Source organism: Lithobates pipiens, unplaced genomic scaffold, assembly GCF_037356315.1.
Source record: "Lithobates pipiens isolate NorthernLeopardFrog02 unplaced genomic scaffold, aLitPip1_a1.2 Scaffold_3, whole genome shotgun sequence".
NCBI classification, from domain to species: Eukaryota; Metazoa; Chordata; class Amphibia; order Anura; family Ranidae; genus Lithobates; species Lithobates pipiens.
Genome location: NW_027507790.1, coordinates 105888897 through 105902555, shown reverse-complemented (window position 1 = coordinate 105902555; position 13659 = coordinate 105888897). Strand labels below are relative to the sequence as shown.

At 39.2% G+C, this 13659-nt stretch overlaps 1 protein-coding gene across 1 annotated transcript in view; it reads right to left on the bottom strand.

Moving 5' to 3' along the window:
* The window catches only part of FBN2 (fibrillin 2), a 298207-nt gene that overhangs the window by 118251 nt on the left and 166297 nt on the right, over positions 1-13659 (bottom strand). The window contains exons 27-31 of the mRNA XM_077462139.1: positions 10014-10139; positions 9366-9491; positions 8973-9095; positions 5944-6069; positions 1983-2108 (exon numbers count right to left, since the gene is read on the bottom strand). Of these exons, the coding sequence (XP_077318265.1) occupies positions 1983-2108; positions 5944-6069; positions 8973-9095; positions 9366-9491; positions 10014-10139 (627 nt within the window). The remainder of the gene's footprint in view (positions 1-1982; positions 2109-5943; positions 6070-8972; positions 9096-9365; positions 9492-10013; positions 10140-13659) is intronic.

The window sequence follows — 13659 nt, the reverse complement described above, 5'->3', positions numbered from 1 at the left end:
TAGTACCACAGAGCTTACAAGTGAGGAAAAATCATCTCAATACAATTACTGTTAGAAATTAAATCCTGACTCAATTCCTAACTTTTCTGCACTCTATAAAAAAAAAATCTGGAAAGGTTACGCTACTTCTCTGATTTGTCCAAACTCAGCATCCTGTTTGTAAAAACCTAAAATTTAGGAAGTGAACATTCAATCAATTAAACTTTTTGTTGATCTTTTTATAAAAATCAGAGATGCCTTAGGTCATCTTAAAGGATACGTTCACCTTTCATAACAGATTACATGTTACACCCATATTCAGGGTATAACATGTTATGAAAGGACTGGCCCCTGCTCCCCCGATTTGACAGCTAGCAGTAGATCTTGATTTCACAGCTAGCAGTGGATCTTTCCCCCCCACTAGTTCTCACAATTTGAAAAAAATGTGGCTGCGCAGGCCTCTGTTTGCCCAGCTGCATCACTCATTCACAGTGTTCTGTGAATAGAAAACTAAAAGTTCCAACAGCCTTAGCGGCTGTTGGCTTGTAATTCTCGGTGAACTTCCACATCGCTGTGGTAGTTCATTCATTCTTCCTGTCAGCGTGTATTGGATTGCTCGTAGGAGTTATGAGCAAGCCGATACACTGACAGATCTGCAGGAGACCTGCATGTCATCACTGATCTGCTTTACCGGATTCTGCAGAAAAAAAAAATAAATGCACATATTTTACCTGCAAAAATTGTGCATTTATTATTTTTTGTCAAAAGAGCCTTTAGCCATCCTAATTCTTATCTTGGACGGTAGAATGAGTAGCATTTACATGTAGAGATCTGAGTGTGGTAATGGTTGAGTAGTTGAGCAAAAGACACAGGGCAGGAAAGACAACAGTCAGTACAAAGAAAGCTGTGTGTTGCTAGCATACAACAGGGCTTCAGCTGAGCGCATTTCTAACAGATCAACAGGTATTTTTCTGTACTTGCTGGGTTTTTAAAGAGATACAACACAGGGAAATGTGCATGTATTGCAGAGATGTAGTACACATGTTTCTTTTTTTTATTTTGTCTTAACATGTGCTTTAACAAAAGACATGTTGAAGTGAAATATAATGCACATAACGCTACACACCAGAACATGAAGGTGTGCATGGCCTCTTAATGTTGCATTGAATAACTGGATGGATAAATGGAACCTATTAGACATAGGTCATGTGGAGATGGGCCACTGCACACATTTATAGGGATATTGGCCTGGGTGCAATCCATGAAAAAAAGTGCTTAGAATATGCAGCAGGCAGTAGATGCACTAGGGGACTATGGGACTTACAGCAGGAGGGATTGTACAATGTAGTTTAGTCAATGTCAACATTTCGACACGGCACGGCCCACCTTTCTCAAAACTCAAGCCTGCTGAAATGTTGACAGCTTGACTTTGATTAAACTACGTTGGAAAATTCCTCCTGCTGTAAGCCCTGTTGAGTGCACCTACCGCTTGCTGCTTATTCTAGATATTAGACATAAATATGTCAAACAATATTACAAATCACATGTTTCACTTGTATAAAAGAAAAAGCAAAAAATTCTCAGGATCATTAGGTCTCTTCATCTATTTTAATGTATCTCTGATCTGTTATCCATAGTGGACATACATCTATCATATACATTTTTTTATATACAGTATATCATTTTATATAAAACCATGCAAGCAAAGGAAGAGGTTAGAAGCCCACCACCATGCACATGCAAGCCCCTCACATCACAAGACATGCCGACAACTTTGTGTTCCCCATGCTTTCTTATCTTACTCCATGCATAAATATGCCATAAGGACAAAAAAAGCAAAACACAGATGTCAGGTGAGAAAGTTTTTATTAGGCTTAATGAAAAACAGAAAACCGTAATGACAGAATGTTTAACAAAGTGTGAAGTGCAAAATTCATAGACCAGATCCACATTTATAGAAAGATATGTGCAAATCTTAAAACTTTTCCTAATTCATGGTGTACCTGTACATCCAGTTGTTCCTTTTTTTACTGAATACCCAACCTGACAGTGACATACAAATGATCCTTTGGTATTTTCACATTCACCAAACATGCAGATGTTTGGATTTATGTCACACTCATTCACATCTGAAAGAAGAGACAATTAAGCTTTTGGTGAGCAGATTACTTTTATTATAATTTTTTTCATTATAAGACATACCCCATATACTGGTTTTAGAAAAACTCTATGCAAAACAATGCTACATGGAAAATGTATTCACCTATAATAATCATCCAGATTTACTGATGATGTCTCAACTTTGAACTGATTTCATTGGATATTGGTTGAATGGTATACAGCACCTAATTGCTCTCTCAACTTTAAAGATGCATATTGGACAGATATCATTTGTTTTTAAATACAATAACGCCCATAAATGTATTTATAAATGCAGCTAGTATAAGTAACCAAACCTTTCCCAATATTGTCCTCAATCCTTTGCTTAATTAGACTGGAAGAAGAAGGGATAACAATATGTAAGTCAGAAAGGAAGAATGAGTAGAGTGATGGCTTCACTAGTGTCGTAAGACTCCTTTAGGTGCCACCCAACTGGGGTGGGTTTGGAAACACACGGTGCCACCTTAATACAGTGGAGACAAGTGAGCTTAATGACTTGCCTGTGCTGTCTGGCCAAGGTTAACTGGAACGCATGGCTGACTGAACAGTATTATGAAATTTTTGGCAGTTTATACTTCTTTGAAAGCTACTAATTAGATTCAAACCTGCACTAGAATGTGATTTTGAGGAGGTTTGAATTTGGTTGGTTTCTGTGGCAGAGTTATTGGGGGGGGGGGGGGGTTACTACCACAGGAGAAGTAATTTCCATGTACAACGTTTCTGAAAAGAAATCAAAAACAAAGAAAAAATAAAATCTGCATTTATCAGATCAAACAATCAGATTGCAAACAATAAAAAGGAATCTGAAGTCATGTTTTTATGATACCCATTACACTCTTGGTGCACAAGAAGTGGTCTGCTGTGCTCCAGATTTCTAATCAAGGGTGAGGCACAGCTGGTCTAGGTGACAGCCCTGGCCTAGCACTAGACTCAGGAGCTGTATTGATCAACTACTCTGCTACTGCTCCTGCTATGGAGCTATCAATAGGAACATTCAGTAGCACAGCACTGAAAACACCACATGGAACTTTGAAACCAATCAATAATTGCTTATTGCGATTTTTTTATATATTTTTGGGGGATATTTATTATATCAAAAAGTAAAAAATAATGCGTTTTTTTCAAAATTGTCGCTCTATTTTTGTTCATAGCGCAAAAAATAAAAACCGCAGGGGTGATCAAATACCACCAAAAGAAAGCTCTATTTGTGGGAAAAAAAGGACGTCGATTTTGTTTGGGAGCCACGTCGCACGACCGCGCAATTGTCAGTTAAATCTACGCAGTGCCGAATCGCAAAAAGTGCTCTGGTCTTTGACCAGCAAAATGGTCCGGTCTGTAAGTGGTTAATGTTTTATGCAAAAAAAAAAACAAATAGCCACATTAGTGAAAAATTACCAAGAATTAATTGTTGTACGATTTACTAGTTAAATGTAATTTTAGCTCTGTACAACTGTTTCTTAGGAAAGCTACTCTAACTAGCTTGCCTGTGTAGTGCTGTATGAGGGCAAATTCTTGCAAGGAGTTAAATATGTTTAGCATTTCTCATAAACCCACAATGACCTCACCAGCCTGTGGATTACTGTAAGTCAAATGGAGTATAGGATAAACACAGTCCACAGAGGTGACAAGATTTATTTTTCCATGGTAAGGGTTCAAAAGAAAACACTTCAAGTTCAAGTGGCTGGGGATTTTTTAAACCTGCTTCCAGCACATCACGCAAAAGTACATTAGATAATTTATACCATACTACAAAACCTTTGCAATGAAAAACTCAAGGATTTGTGTGTACACCAGTAAGTCTACTGAAGGGCCAGGAAGTGAAGCTTTACTTAATAGATGATGACATTAATAATGGAGTAATAGAAAGTATATGAGTAATACTGTTACTGTACTACATTCTTCTTCAATTATACTTTATTCTTTAACCCGGAAATATCTATAAGTAATGTTATTTGAGACTGAGGGCTGTTGTAACTGCAGGGTGGGACTGAATTTCTTATTCTTTTATAAAGTGTAGCATCACTTGTGTTAAATCTGTATAACTAACTAACTGTATAACCTTTTACTACATATTTAAGGCATCCATTTTGAATATTGCTAAGCTTAATACTACATAAAAATGACAGTTACTATTGAAAGGATAATACTTAGAATCTTTGTTAGGTTTTTTTTATTTCTAACTGTACCCCCATTGAGGGGGGCTTCCCAGATATTCTGCTTTCTGTGCAGAAGGAAAAAAGTGACAGTAACTTTCTCCAGTCAGGGAAGTCTCTGTTTTGACAGCTGTCATCAGAACAACGTTTTTTCCTTGCTACTTGTTTCAGTGACAACTGTCAACAGTGAGATTTGAGTGATTCTGTTCTGTTGAGGGTTAAGCTCCCCAAAGGAAATAGAGACCACAACACAAGCATGACCTGGGGTGCTAACCCTTGCCCTCTCTCTTTAAAGCTAATACAAATGTTAGCTTTAGTTCCACTTTATGAGCTTTTTAACAAGAAAGACATATGTGAGATATATGGAGTAAGCTATGCCCGACTTCTCATTCTGCAAATGCTAGCCTCCTGACTTTCATGCTGACCATCTGACTTCAATACTTTAGGAACAATTCTGCAGATAAGCAGTTCTAGCATTCAGATCTACTTACGTGTTTGAGGTCAGTGATTTGGAAGGAATTGACAACACATAGGGGTTGAATTATTAAAGGCAAATCAACTTTGCAGTTTGCAAGCACATTTTCACTCTGCAAGAAAATTTGTTCCAGAGCTTGGTAAATAAGGAAAAGCCGTTGCCTTTACTAAATCAATCCCATAGGCAGTCATCATCAGGGCACTTGCATTCTGAGAAGAAGGTGACTAATGGCATGATTTATATTTCTCTAAGAAAACTTTTATTTCAAGGCTATCTCTCTATAATTTGCAAACGTGCCTCTACAAAGCTTAAAATGTCTTGGTTCCATTTTTTTTTGTTATAAACAGGAGCAAAGTAACTGACAAGAGCCCTCTTCTTTCAGTTTTACTATTTTATACTTAAAGCCCTGTACACAGGGGCTGAATGTTGGGCAGCATCGGCTGAAATAATAGGAACCAGCCTACATTCAGCATTTGTGCACTGCAGCTGACTTCTGTTGAAGGGGCATGACCGAAAAAGGTCAACCAATGGCTGAGAGCACTGACCGGAGTGGTCTGGCAGGGGGCCATCCCCCATTTCAGAACACAATAGAACAGCAGGGGAGATCGCTGAACTAACATCGGATTGTTAGTACCGTGGCTGCATCCTGAGCTGTCAGTTTTTTTTTCATCCAGCCCACTGGGTTGAATGGAAAAAAAACTAGCAGTGTGTACCAGGCTTTACTATCTCATTCAGCCTTTTTGACAGACACTATTTGGGTGATAATACAAATCAAAAATGAATAGCAAACCTACACATGTGCCATAAGACAGTTTCATATGTTATGCTTCCCTTTAAATGCTTTTCTAATGGAACATTACCTATTCTGTAATTACTATCAGGGTAAAGCACAAAATTATAATGGCTAACAATGATATATCAGGCAATCTGTTTGCCCAGATTTGATATAATGGTATGACAACAGAAATGCACCACTTAAACAACATACCATTGAAAAATAAAAAAAAAACGTCATTAAATTGTACAAGCTAAGTGGGCATTTACTTGAAATGATGGCAGTTTGCATGTGGGTGAGTTGTATTCCTGTGAATTTTTTTCACCCTTGGTGTATTTTTAGAATAGTTTCGGTACAGTACTGGTGTGAGAATAATGATAGCACTGACAGTCCTCTCTTACCTATGCATGTTTTCATGTCTATGCTGGCCATAAATCCATCAAAGCAGAGACAGCGGTACTCTCCTGGGATGTTTGTACACTGTCCCCCATCACAGATATCTGGATTGTCTTCACACTCATCAATGTCTAAAAAAGAGTAATACATTGTGAAATTACCTTGAGAAGTATTGGAAATATAACACATATAAAATATACTGAGCTTTTAGTCATCCACACATTGATATTCATGGATAAATACAAAATATAGCTTTACTACTTATGAATCTCATCACACTGAAAATAAGAAAATACGACATAGACGACTAATTTACAAACTGTTTGGCAGCCACTGCAATCTATAGAGGCTCTACTTGAGGGATTTAATGAACCCAAGGAATTTGTGGCAATTTTGTTCTGCTTACGACAAAAAAAGTCAATTTTAATTTGGTATATAATACAAAGAAGAACAGAACTGAATAAATATTTTACTAAAAACATTAATGTCCATATATGCCTTTTGCCCAGTATATAAATAATTTAATGATTATATCAATTTCCTCAATAAATAATCTTTATAGCTGTGCACAATGTGGATTTAAATGTTTACAGTGCTTTTACATTAAATGGCATCCAAACGTTGAACTACCCATACAAAATTTTATCTATCTAGCATGCACTGCAGGTCAGAATAATTAGTAAAACTACAATATACAGCCATAAATATATACACTGAGATGTACAACAATGTGTTGGACCTAAATTCAAAAAGTGAAAATTATAGAGAACATCATGAAATGGTAATTGTGCCTAAGCATTGCCCAGGAAAATGTACATTTTGCCTGGAATTCCTCCTGAAAAATAGTAGTGATTTTTCTAAGGCACTGCTGCATCCGACTGCTAGTCTCAGGAGAATTGACATGCGTTTTGGTGATGTCTCTAATATTCTGCTTACTATCCTCCTTGCTTGAGGCTCTGACATGAAGAAGAAACATGTGCAGCACAGGACATGGTAAGTCACTATTGGGGAAAAGATCAGCTTCAGCGAGATCACTTTCACTCTTTCCCTTTTGACTATTTTTTCGGTACAGCTACCAAAGTTCAGTAGTTCTTTAATGTTTTAGGTCCCACTGGTTTTCAGTGTCTTTTTTTAATTCAAAACCAAAGAGTGGTTTTATTTTAGTAAAATATGTTATAGAATGTTAATAGTCATACTGTATATATTAATTTGTTACAGTTCAGTATGTTTTTAATGATAGTTTTATTTTATTTAGGATTTAAGAGGTATTATTCCAAAAATATAATTCAGTTTAATATTCATAAAAAAATCTTCCAGGAGTAGCGGGTGCCCCACATCTCCTTCGGCCATGCCAAGCTGCCCAAAGCTCACATCTCCCATAACCATGTCAAGCTGACCAAGGCTCTCACTGAAGGGAGAGTGTGCCTGTCAGCTCTTCACTTACTCTTTGCATTATGCAAGTGGCGCTCGCACACATAGTCAGCCGCTCTCTTCCTCCCCTGCATCCTCATTGGCAGGAGGAGGAGAGCCAATAGACAGCCACCTGGATTGCAGAAAGGAATTCTGGGACATGTATTTGCCATCTCAAATGGCCCCATAACCTTGTATGGATGCAGGACTACAAGGTCCAGCACTCTCTGCACTGAAAAGAGTTTAGGACACCATCTTGTCTGCCTGAGGCGAGGCAGCCACCACGAGGCAGGAGAAGAGACTTGACCTAAAGGAGAGGTGTTGCCTCCTGGTTCAGTTCACTACATTGTTCCAGGTGGCCACGGCCAGTTGGAAACATCCTGTCAGAGAGAGAGGGATCCCAGGTGCATATCCAGGTGCACCTGCACCGACGGAGTGAACCGTTAGAGTGTGAGGTGACCAGTTGGGTTACCAGAAGAGTCTGCCTGTTCCAGGACATTCATTGGGCCTTGACCACAGGATTGGCGAGAGGGCACTTGCCCATTTGCAGGAAACAAGGATACTGCTCACAGACAGCGTTACTTCACTTTCCAGAACCTGGGACTCATTGAAGCCTTGTTAAGCAATTACAGTGCCCATCTTGCTATCTGGATACTGTCAGCATACCACAGTTACACTTTATCAAGCAGGAGTTCTAAGTGAACCAACTAAAGTGGCTAGCCAAAGATCCAAGGCCTCAATCTTCTTCCAAGGCACTGAAGTTACTGGTGCCATATGGGCACACACACACACATATTCAGGGCTCTGTATATCTAGTGTATCTGCAGGGTAGTCTGACTCGGGAGTTACACCACTGATTTGGGTACAGTGTTTATAGTTGGGCCTGTGGTGTCAGAGGACAGAAAAGAGAGGTCTGACATAAGAGAAGGTAATTCTTCTGCTCTCCTCTTACCTGGACTCATGGAGCCAATTTCAGTAGAGGTAACTGATCCGGTATAAGTTGCCACATTGTGATTTGTTGCTAATAGAGTGTTTACCTCTGCTCTTGGGGTTAGACAGATATACCACTAAGTATAAGTACTTTACACTGTACAGTAAGCTCCATAAAGCTATTGTTTCTTTCCAGCTAGTATATGCTCCTAGTTTTGGACTTGCAGTAGTGCTAATTTCCAAATATTTCAAAGTCACAACCTTTTCCCCAGAAGCATAACCTAAAATGATTGTGGTGGATTTGGCTTACCTTTCGTTATAAGGAAATGAGAGTGATGAGATCACTTTACATAAATCACACTTAGCCGGTTGTGTTCAGGGGAAACTGTCTGCCTGCCATACTGTATAGTCAGCAAACTTTTATAATTGCCTTAGAAAGTATACCAGACTTTAATCTCAAGTCTGGCAAACCAGGTTACTGTGTTGTAATTCATTCACCTTCTGGCATTTGTGGATAACTGGATAACTGAAAATGTCAGAAATTCACAGCTACTGTTACCAAGTATATCAAAAAGTCATACAATTTTGCTATTTCATGCATCATTCATATGCATAGAGATTGTTATATACAGCATTTCAGACTAAAACCATCACAGGACAAGAGCTCAGCTGGCAGTGCAGAAATATAAATTACCTCCACAGGTTCTTCCATCTGGCACTAAAGCATAGCCATCAAGACAACTGCATTTATAGCTGCCTTCTGAGTTTTCGCAGATGCTGTCACACCCTCCATTCATTATTTTACACTCGTCAATATCTGAAAGATGAATTTCATCATTACTTGACTGTTTTTAAGTTCCCTTAATACATCTTTGATTTAATACATCTTATGTTAAGTTACAGCTAAACATGTAAAAAAAAAATAAATAAATAAATAAATAACTGGAAAATGTTCAGACCCTTTTTTAATTATAATAATAATGATATAGTTTATGTTTCATCTAGGAAAAAATTAGGTCTATTTGTCTTTGTATTTATGTTAATATCAGTCGATGACCCATTCTATGATGTATTCCCCTTTACTTACCAGTGCAACCCAGCCTGTCTGGAGTGGATTGGTACCCTGGGTTACAAGCGCATTGGTATGAGCCAACCAAATTCACACACTTTCCATTTCTGCATAGATTGTCACTCAAGGAACACTCGTTGATATCTATTTGGAATACAATATGTTAATATTCAAAAATAAACACAGACTGCATATAACAAGTCATGACTATTTCACTTTGGTAATTTTGTAAAAACATATTGGTACACTGCAACAATACATGGCAGTACATAATTTTTAAAGAGGTTGCAAGTAGCTGAACTTTGCTGATTTTTATAGGGACTTCTTTCACTGTTTTCCCATATATATATATAAAGCTGCTTTTTACAGAGCTGTGCAGTTGGAAAATGATAAAGTGGTTTTGGTAGCACAAAAAGCTGAACAAAACCTGTATCAGCAAAAAATAAGTTAATTAATAAAGTCTGACATCAAAATGTGTTAATTAATTTGTCAAATAGGGAGTTTTTTGTAGGAGACAGTAGAATAAAAAAAATTTCTTCACAACACTGACAGAGTGTTTCATGTTGCCTACTGAAAACAGAATGTATTTTGCGATCTGTAAAGCACAAAAAAACTTTAACTTGTAATATATCATATGGAACAGTTTAAGTCATGATATGAACTCACCTACACAGGCATCCCTTGATGGTGTGAGCTCATGCCCAGGGGGGCAATTGCACAGAAAACTACCTTCGGTGTTCACACATTCCCCTCCTCTGCATAGCAGCGGGTTCCGTTCACATTCATCTATGTCTGTAAAGTAACAATGCAAATAGTTAAATAAACCAACTATTTTATCTTAATCATTTTGGTATTAAAAATGCTGTCAGGCTAGCAGAGAAACATGTTATTGGAATATAACATAGCAACAGTGTTTTTTTTCTCCAAAGCATTAGAACCTTGACATCAATAGTACAGTAGGCACCTTTGTAAAAAAAATTGGAAAATGTAATTCTTCGGAAAAGGTCTTTGGAGGAACTCACTGTAATTCAAAATAGGGGTATTGTATGAATAAAGATTGCAAGACTGAGTAGACACATATGATGTATAGCACTGAGCGCATGTTTGTATTTTGGGTTTATGTTTTATTACTGTAATCACTTCTAAAAAGGGTTTATTTTACAGTAATTTATCCTTACATACGGCTTCTATTTTTTCCATGCAGGGGATAGACACAAAGGGGTTGATTTACTAAAGGCAAAAAGACTATGCGCTTTGCAAAGTGCAGTTGTCCTCTGCAAGTGCAGTTGCTCCAGAGGTTAGTAAATGAGATAAGGCTTCACTTTGCAAAGAGTACCCAATTGCATGCAAGGGGAAAAAATGCATTTTTGCTTGCACAGTTACATAGTAGGTGAGGTTGAAAAAAGACACAAGTCCATCATGTCCAACACATGATTGGATGATGAAAGTCAACAGAGTTTCTGCTCATTTACTAAGCTCTGGAGCAACTGCACCTTATAAAGTGCACAGTCTTTTTCCATTTAGTAAATCAACCCCAAACTTGTTTGACTCAAAGTCTGACCTGGAATCCATGTTGCTAATAGATTGTTTCTATTTGCTCTAAAACATAATTTTGTCTACTCAGATATTATCAGAGCTGTAAGATCTGGACGCAGAGACTGTAAGGATTCAGCGGGATACTTTTTGCACTGATAAGATAGGTATCTGGTCTTAGATGATCATTGTTAGTTCTGAGTTGAAGTGTGTATATACTGAATAGCTGAAACTTTACTTCCCTTTATTACAAATCTTTGTTTTGGATAGCGCAGGGAAGGATAATTTCTGCAGATTCATATCCTTGTGTTTAAAACACAATTTTTTGCTGGGTTTTATTTGATTTTAATGCATTGTATATTTTTTGATTTACTACAACTGGAGAGTGCAAAATCTGGTGCAGATGTGCATAGTAGCCAATCAGCTTCTAACTTCAGCTTGTTCAATTAAGCGTTGACTGGGAGATGATTGGTTTCTATATAGAGCTGCACCAGATGTTCTAGTCTCCAATTTGAGTAAACCAACCCCAATGTGTGGAGGATGGTTGCATTTCTATTACATCTTTAGATACATTACATACAAAGAGTACATGTGATACAGGTGAAATAATTGTTGGTTCTCTATCAGAAGACTAGAATGAGTAAAAGTAAGAAAACATATTTAAATATGGGAAAGGGGAGGGGGGCGTGGCCGACTAACATGGGAGATGGCCGCTTGAAGAAACTGCTCCGTATACAGCCAGCTCTAATGGCAGTTCAGCACCCAAAACACCGGCTATTCCAGCCTATATCAGATCGGGCTTCCCTCCACTACATGACCTGCAAAAGGAAAGACCAGAACCCCTCGAGAAGAATGACAGACTTCTACACTCATCCTTGTCGCTTCTCCAACCAACTTGGCGCCGGCGGATTCCAACAGAACAAACGTGGCTTTCCCAGCACCGCAGAGAAGCGACTGCAGCACTTTTCATCAGATTTCACTCACCCTCAGTATGCTAATGACAGGGCTTCTCAGTCCCCCTCTTGTTCCTCCAGCCCAGTTAAAGCCAAACACAAGCATCAAGATACACCTCTAGAGGTGAGTGACATGGCAGGCTACCTGGATGATACCAGGGAATTGCAGGATTCTATTGCTGAGTTTCCCACTGCAAACCAACCAATACTTGGTACCACATTAAAAGATATATTAGTGCCTCTAAGAAGCACACTCCATGCAGATATCATGTCACTAGCCCAGCAATTCAAATCAGAAGTTAATGAAAAATTAGTGAATTTGCCTCCACTTTAATAATTTGATAGATGTCCATATTTCTCATGAGGATGAAATCAAAAATTGCAGACCTGGAGGACGGCTCCAGATGCAATAATGTTAAAATTCGAGGAATCCCTGACCTGATGACCTTCTTTACAGATGTGATGAAAGCAGCATTGCCTGATCTCACACTAGAGGATCTGCTAATAGACCTCATTCACAGGCTACCAAAACCTAAACACATCCCCACTCATCTGCCCAGGGACACCATCACCCGCATTAATTTTTTTCACACCAAGGAAAAATTCATGGCAGCTTTTAGACATGTTGACTAACTTCCAGAACACCTGCAGATGCTTTTGCTGTTTATTGATCTGTCTGTGCATACACAGCAACACAGGCAGCTAGCCACCATAACAAAACACCTGAGGAACCATCATATCTCATACCAATGGAGATACCCGGCGAAACTCCTTATTGCTAAAGACGATCGATTTTACACGATTCATTCTCTAGATGAGGTAATCCGCTTACTACGGGATTGGCAAATCCTAGATCCAGAAACTGTTACCATGGATAGATCTGCCTCACTGTATACAGACACTCCACACCGCAGAGCCTCCTCTACTAAACAAGGGCCTGGCTGAACCAAGCTACAACTAAGTAAACTTAGCAAGCTAGTATAGTGCACAATCTAGTTACTCCTAGTTCTACTGTTGCAGTTGTTCCCCTGAAAGTTGCGGTAGGGATGAGCTCGGTGTTCGAGTCAAACGCATGTTAGACTCGAACACAGGCTGTTCGCCCATTCGCCAAAGCCAGAACTGCTGTTCACGCCATATTCGTATGGCGCTCATGGCCCACAATGCACTGCGCCATCGCAGTGCATTGCTGGCTCATGATTGGCCAAGCATGCACTGTGACCCTGCATGCTTGGCCAATCACAGCACCGGCAGCGAGGAGAGCCACAATGGGCTCCTGCCTGTGGCCAATTATAGCTCAGGGGGGTTAAGTACACGCCCCACACTATATAAAGCCACCAGCATGGCGGTCTTGTGTAGTGTGTTGCAGCGGTCAGGGAAAGAGCAGGATAGGCAGGGACAGTGTCTTTGTGGCTTGCAAACCTAGCGCTGTTGAAGTGGGTGTTGTGTACCTCCAGCACAGTATACACCTGAAGATACCCTTTATTGCTGGTGTTCTGTAATACAGGCACCTGCAGCAGTTAAAGTGGGTGTTGTGTGCCTCCAGCACAGTATACACCTGAAGATACCCTTTATTGCTGGTGTTCTGTAATACAGGCATCTGCAGCAGTTAAAGTGGGTGCTGTGTGCCTCCAGCACAGTATACACCTGAAGCTACCCTTTATTGCTGGTGTTCTGTAATACAGGCATCTGCAGCAGTTAAAGTGGGTGCTGTGTGCCTCCAGCACAGTATACACCTGAAGCTACCCTTTATTACTGGTGTTCTGTAATACAGGCATCTGCAGCAGTTAAAGTGGGTGTTGTGTCCCTCCAGCACAGTATACACCTGA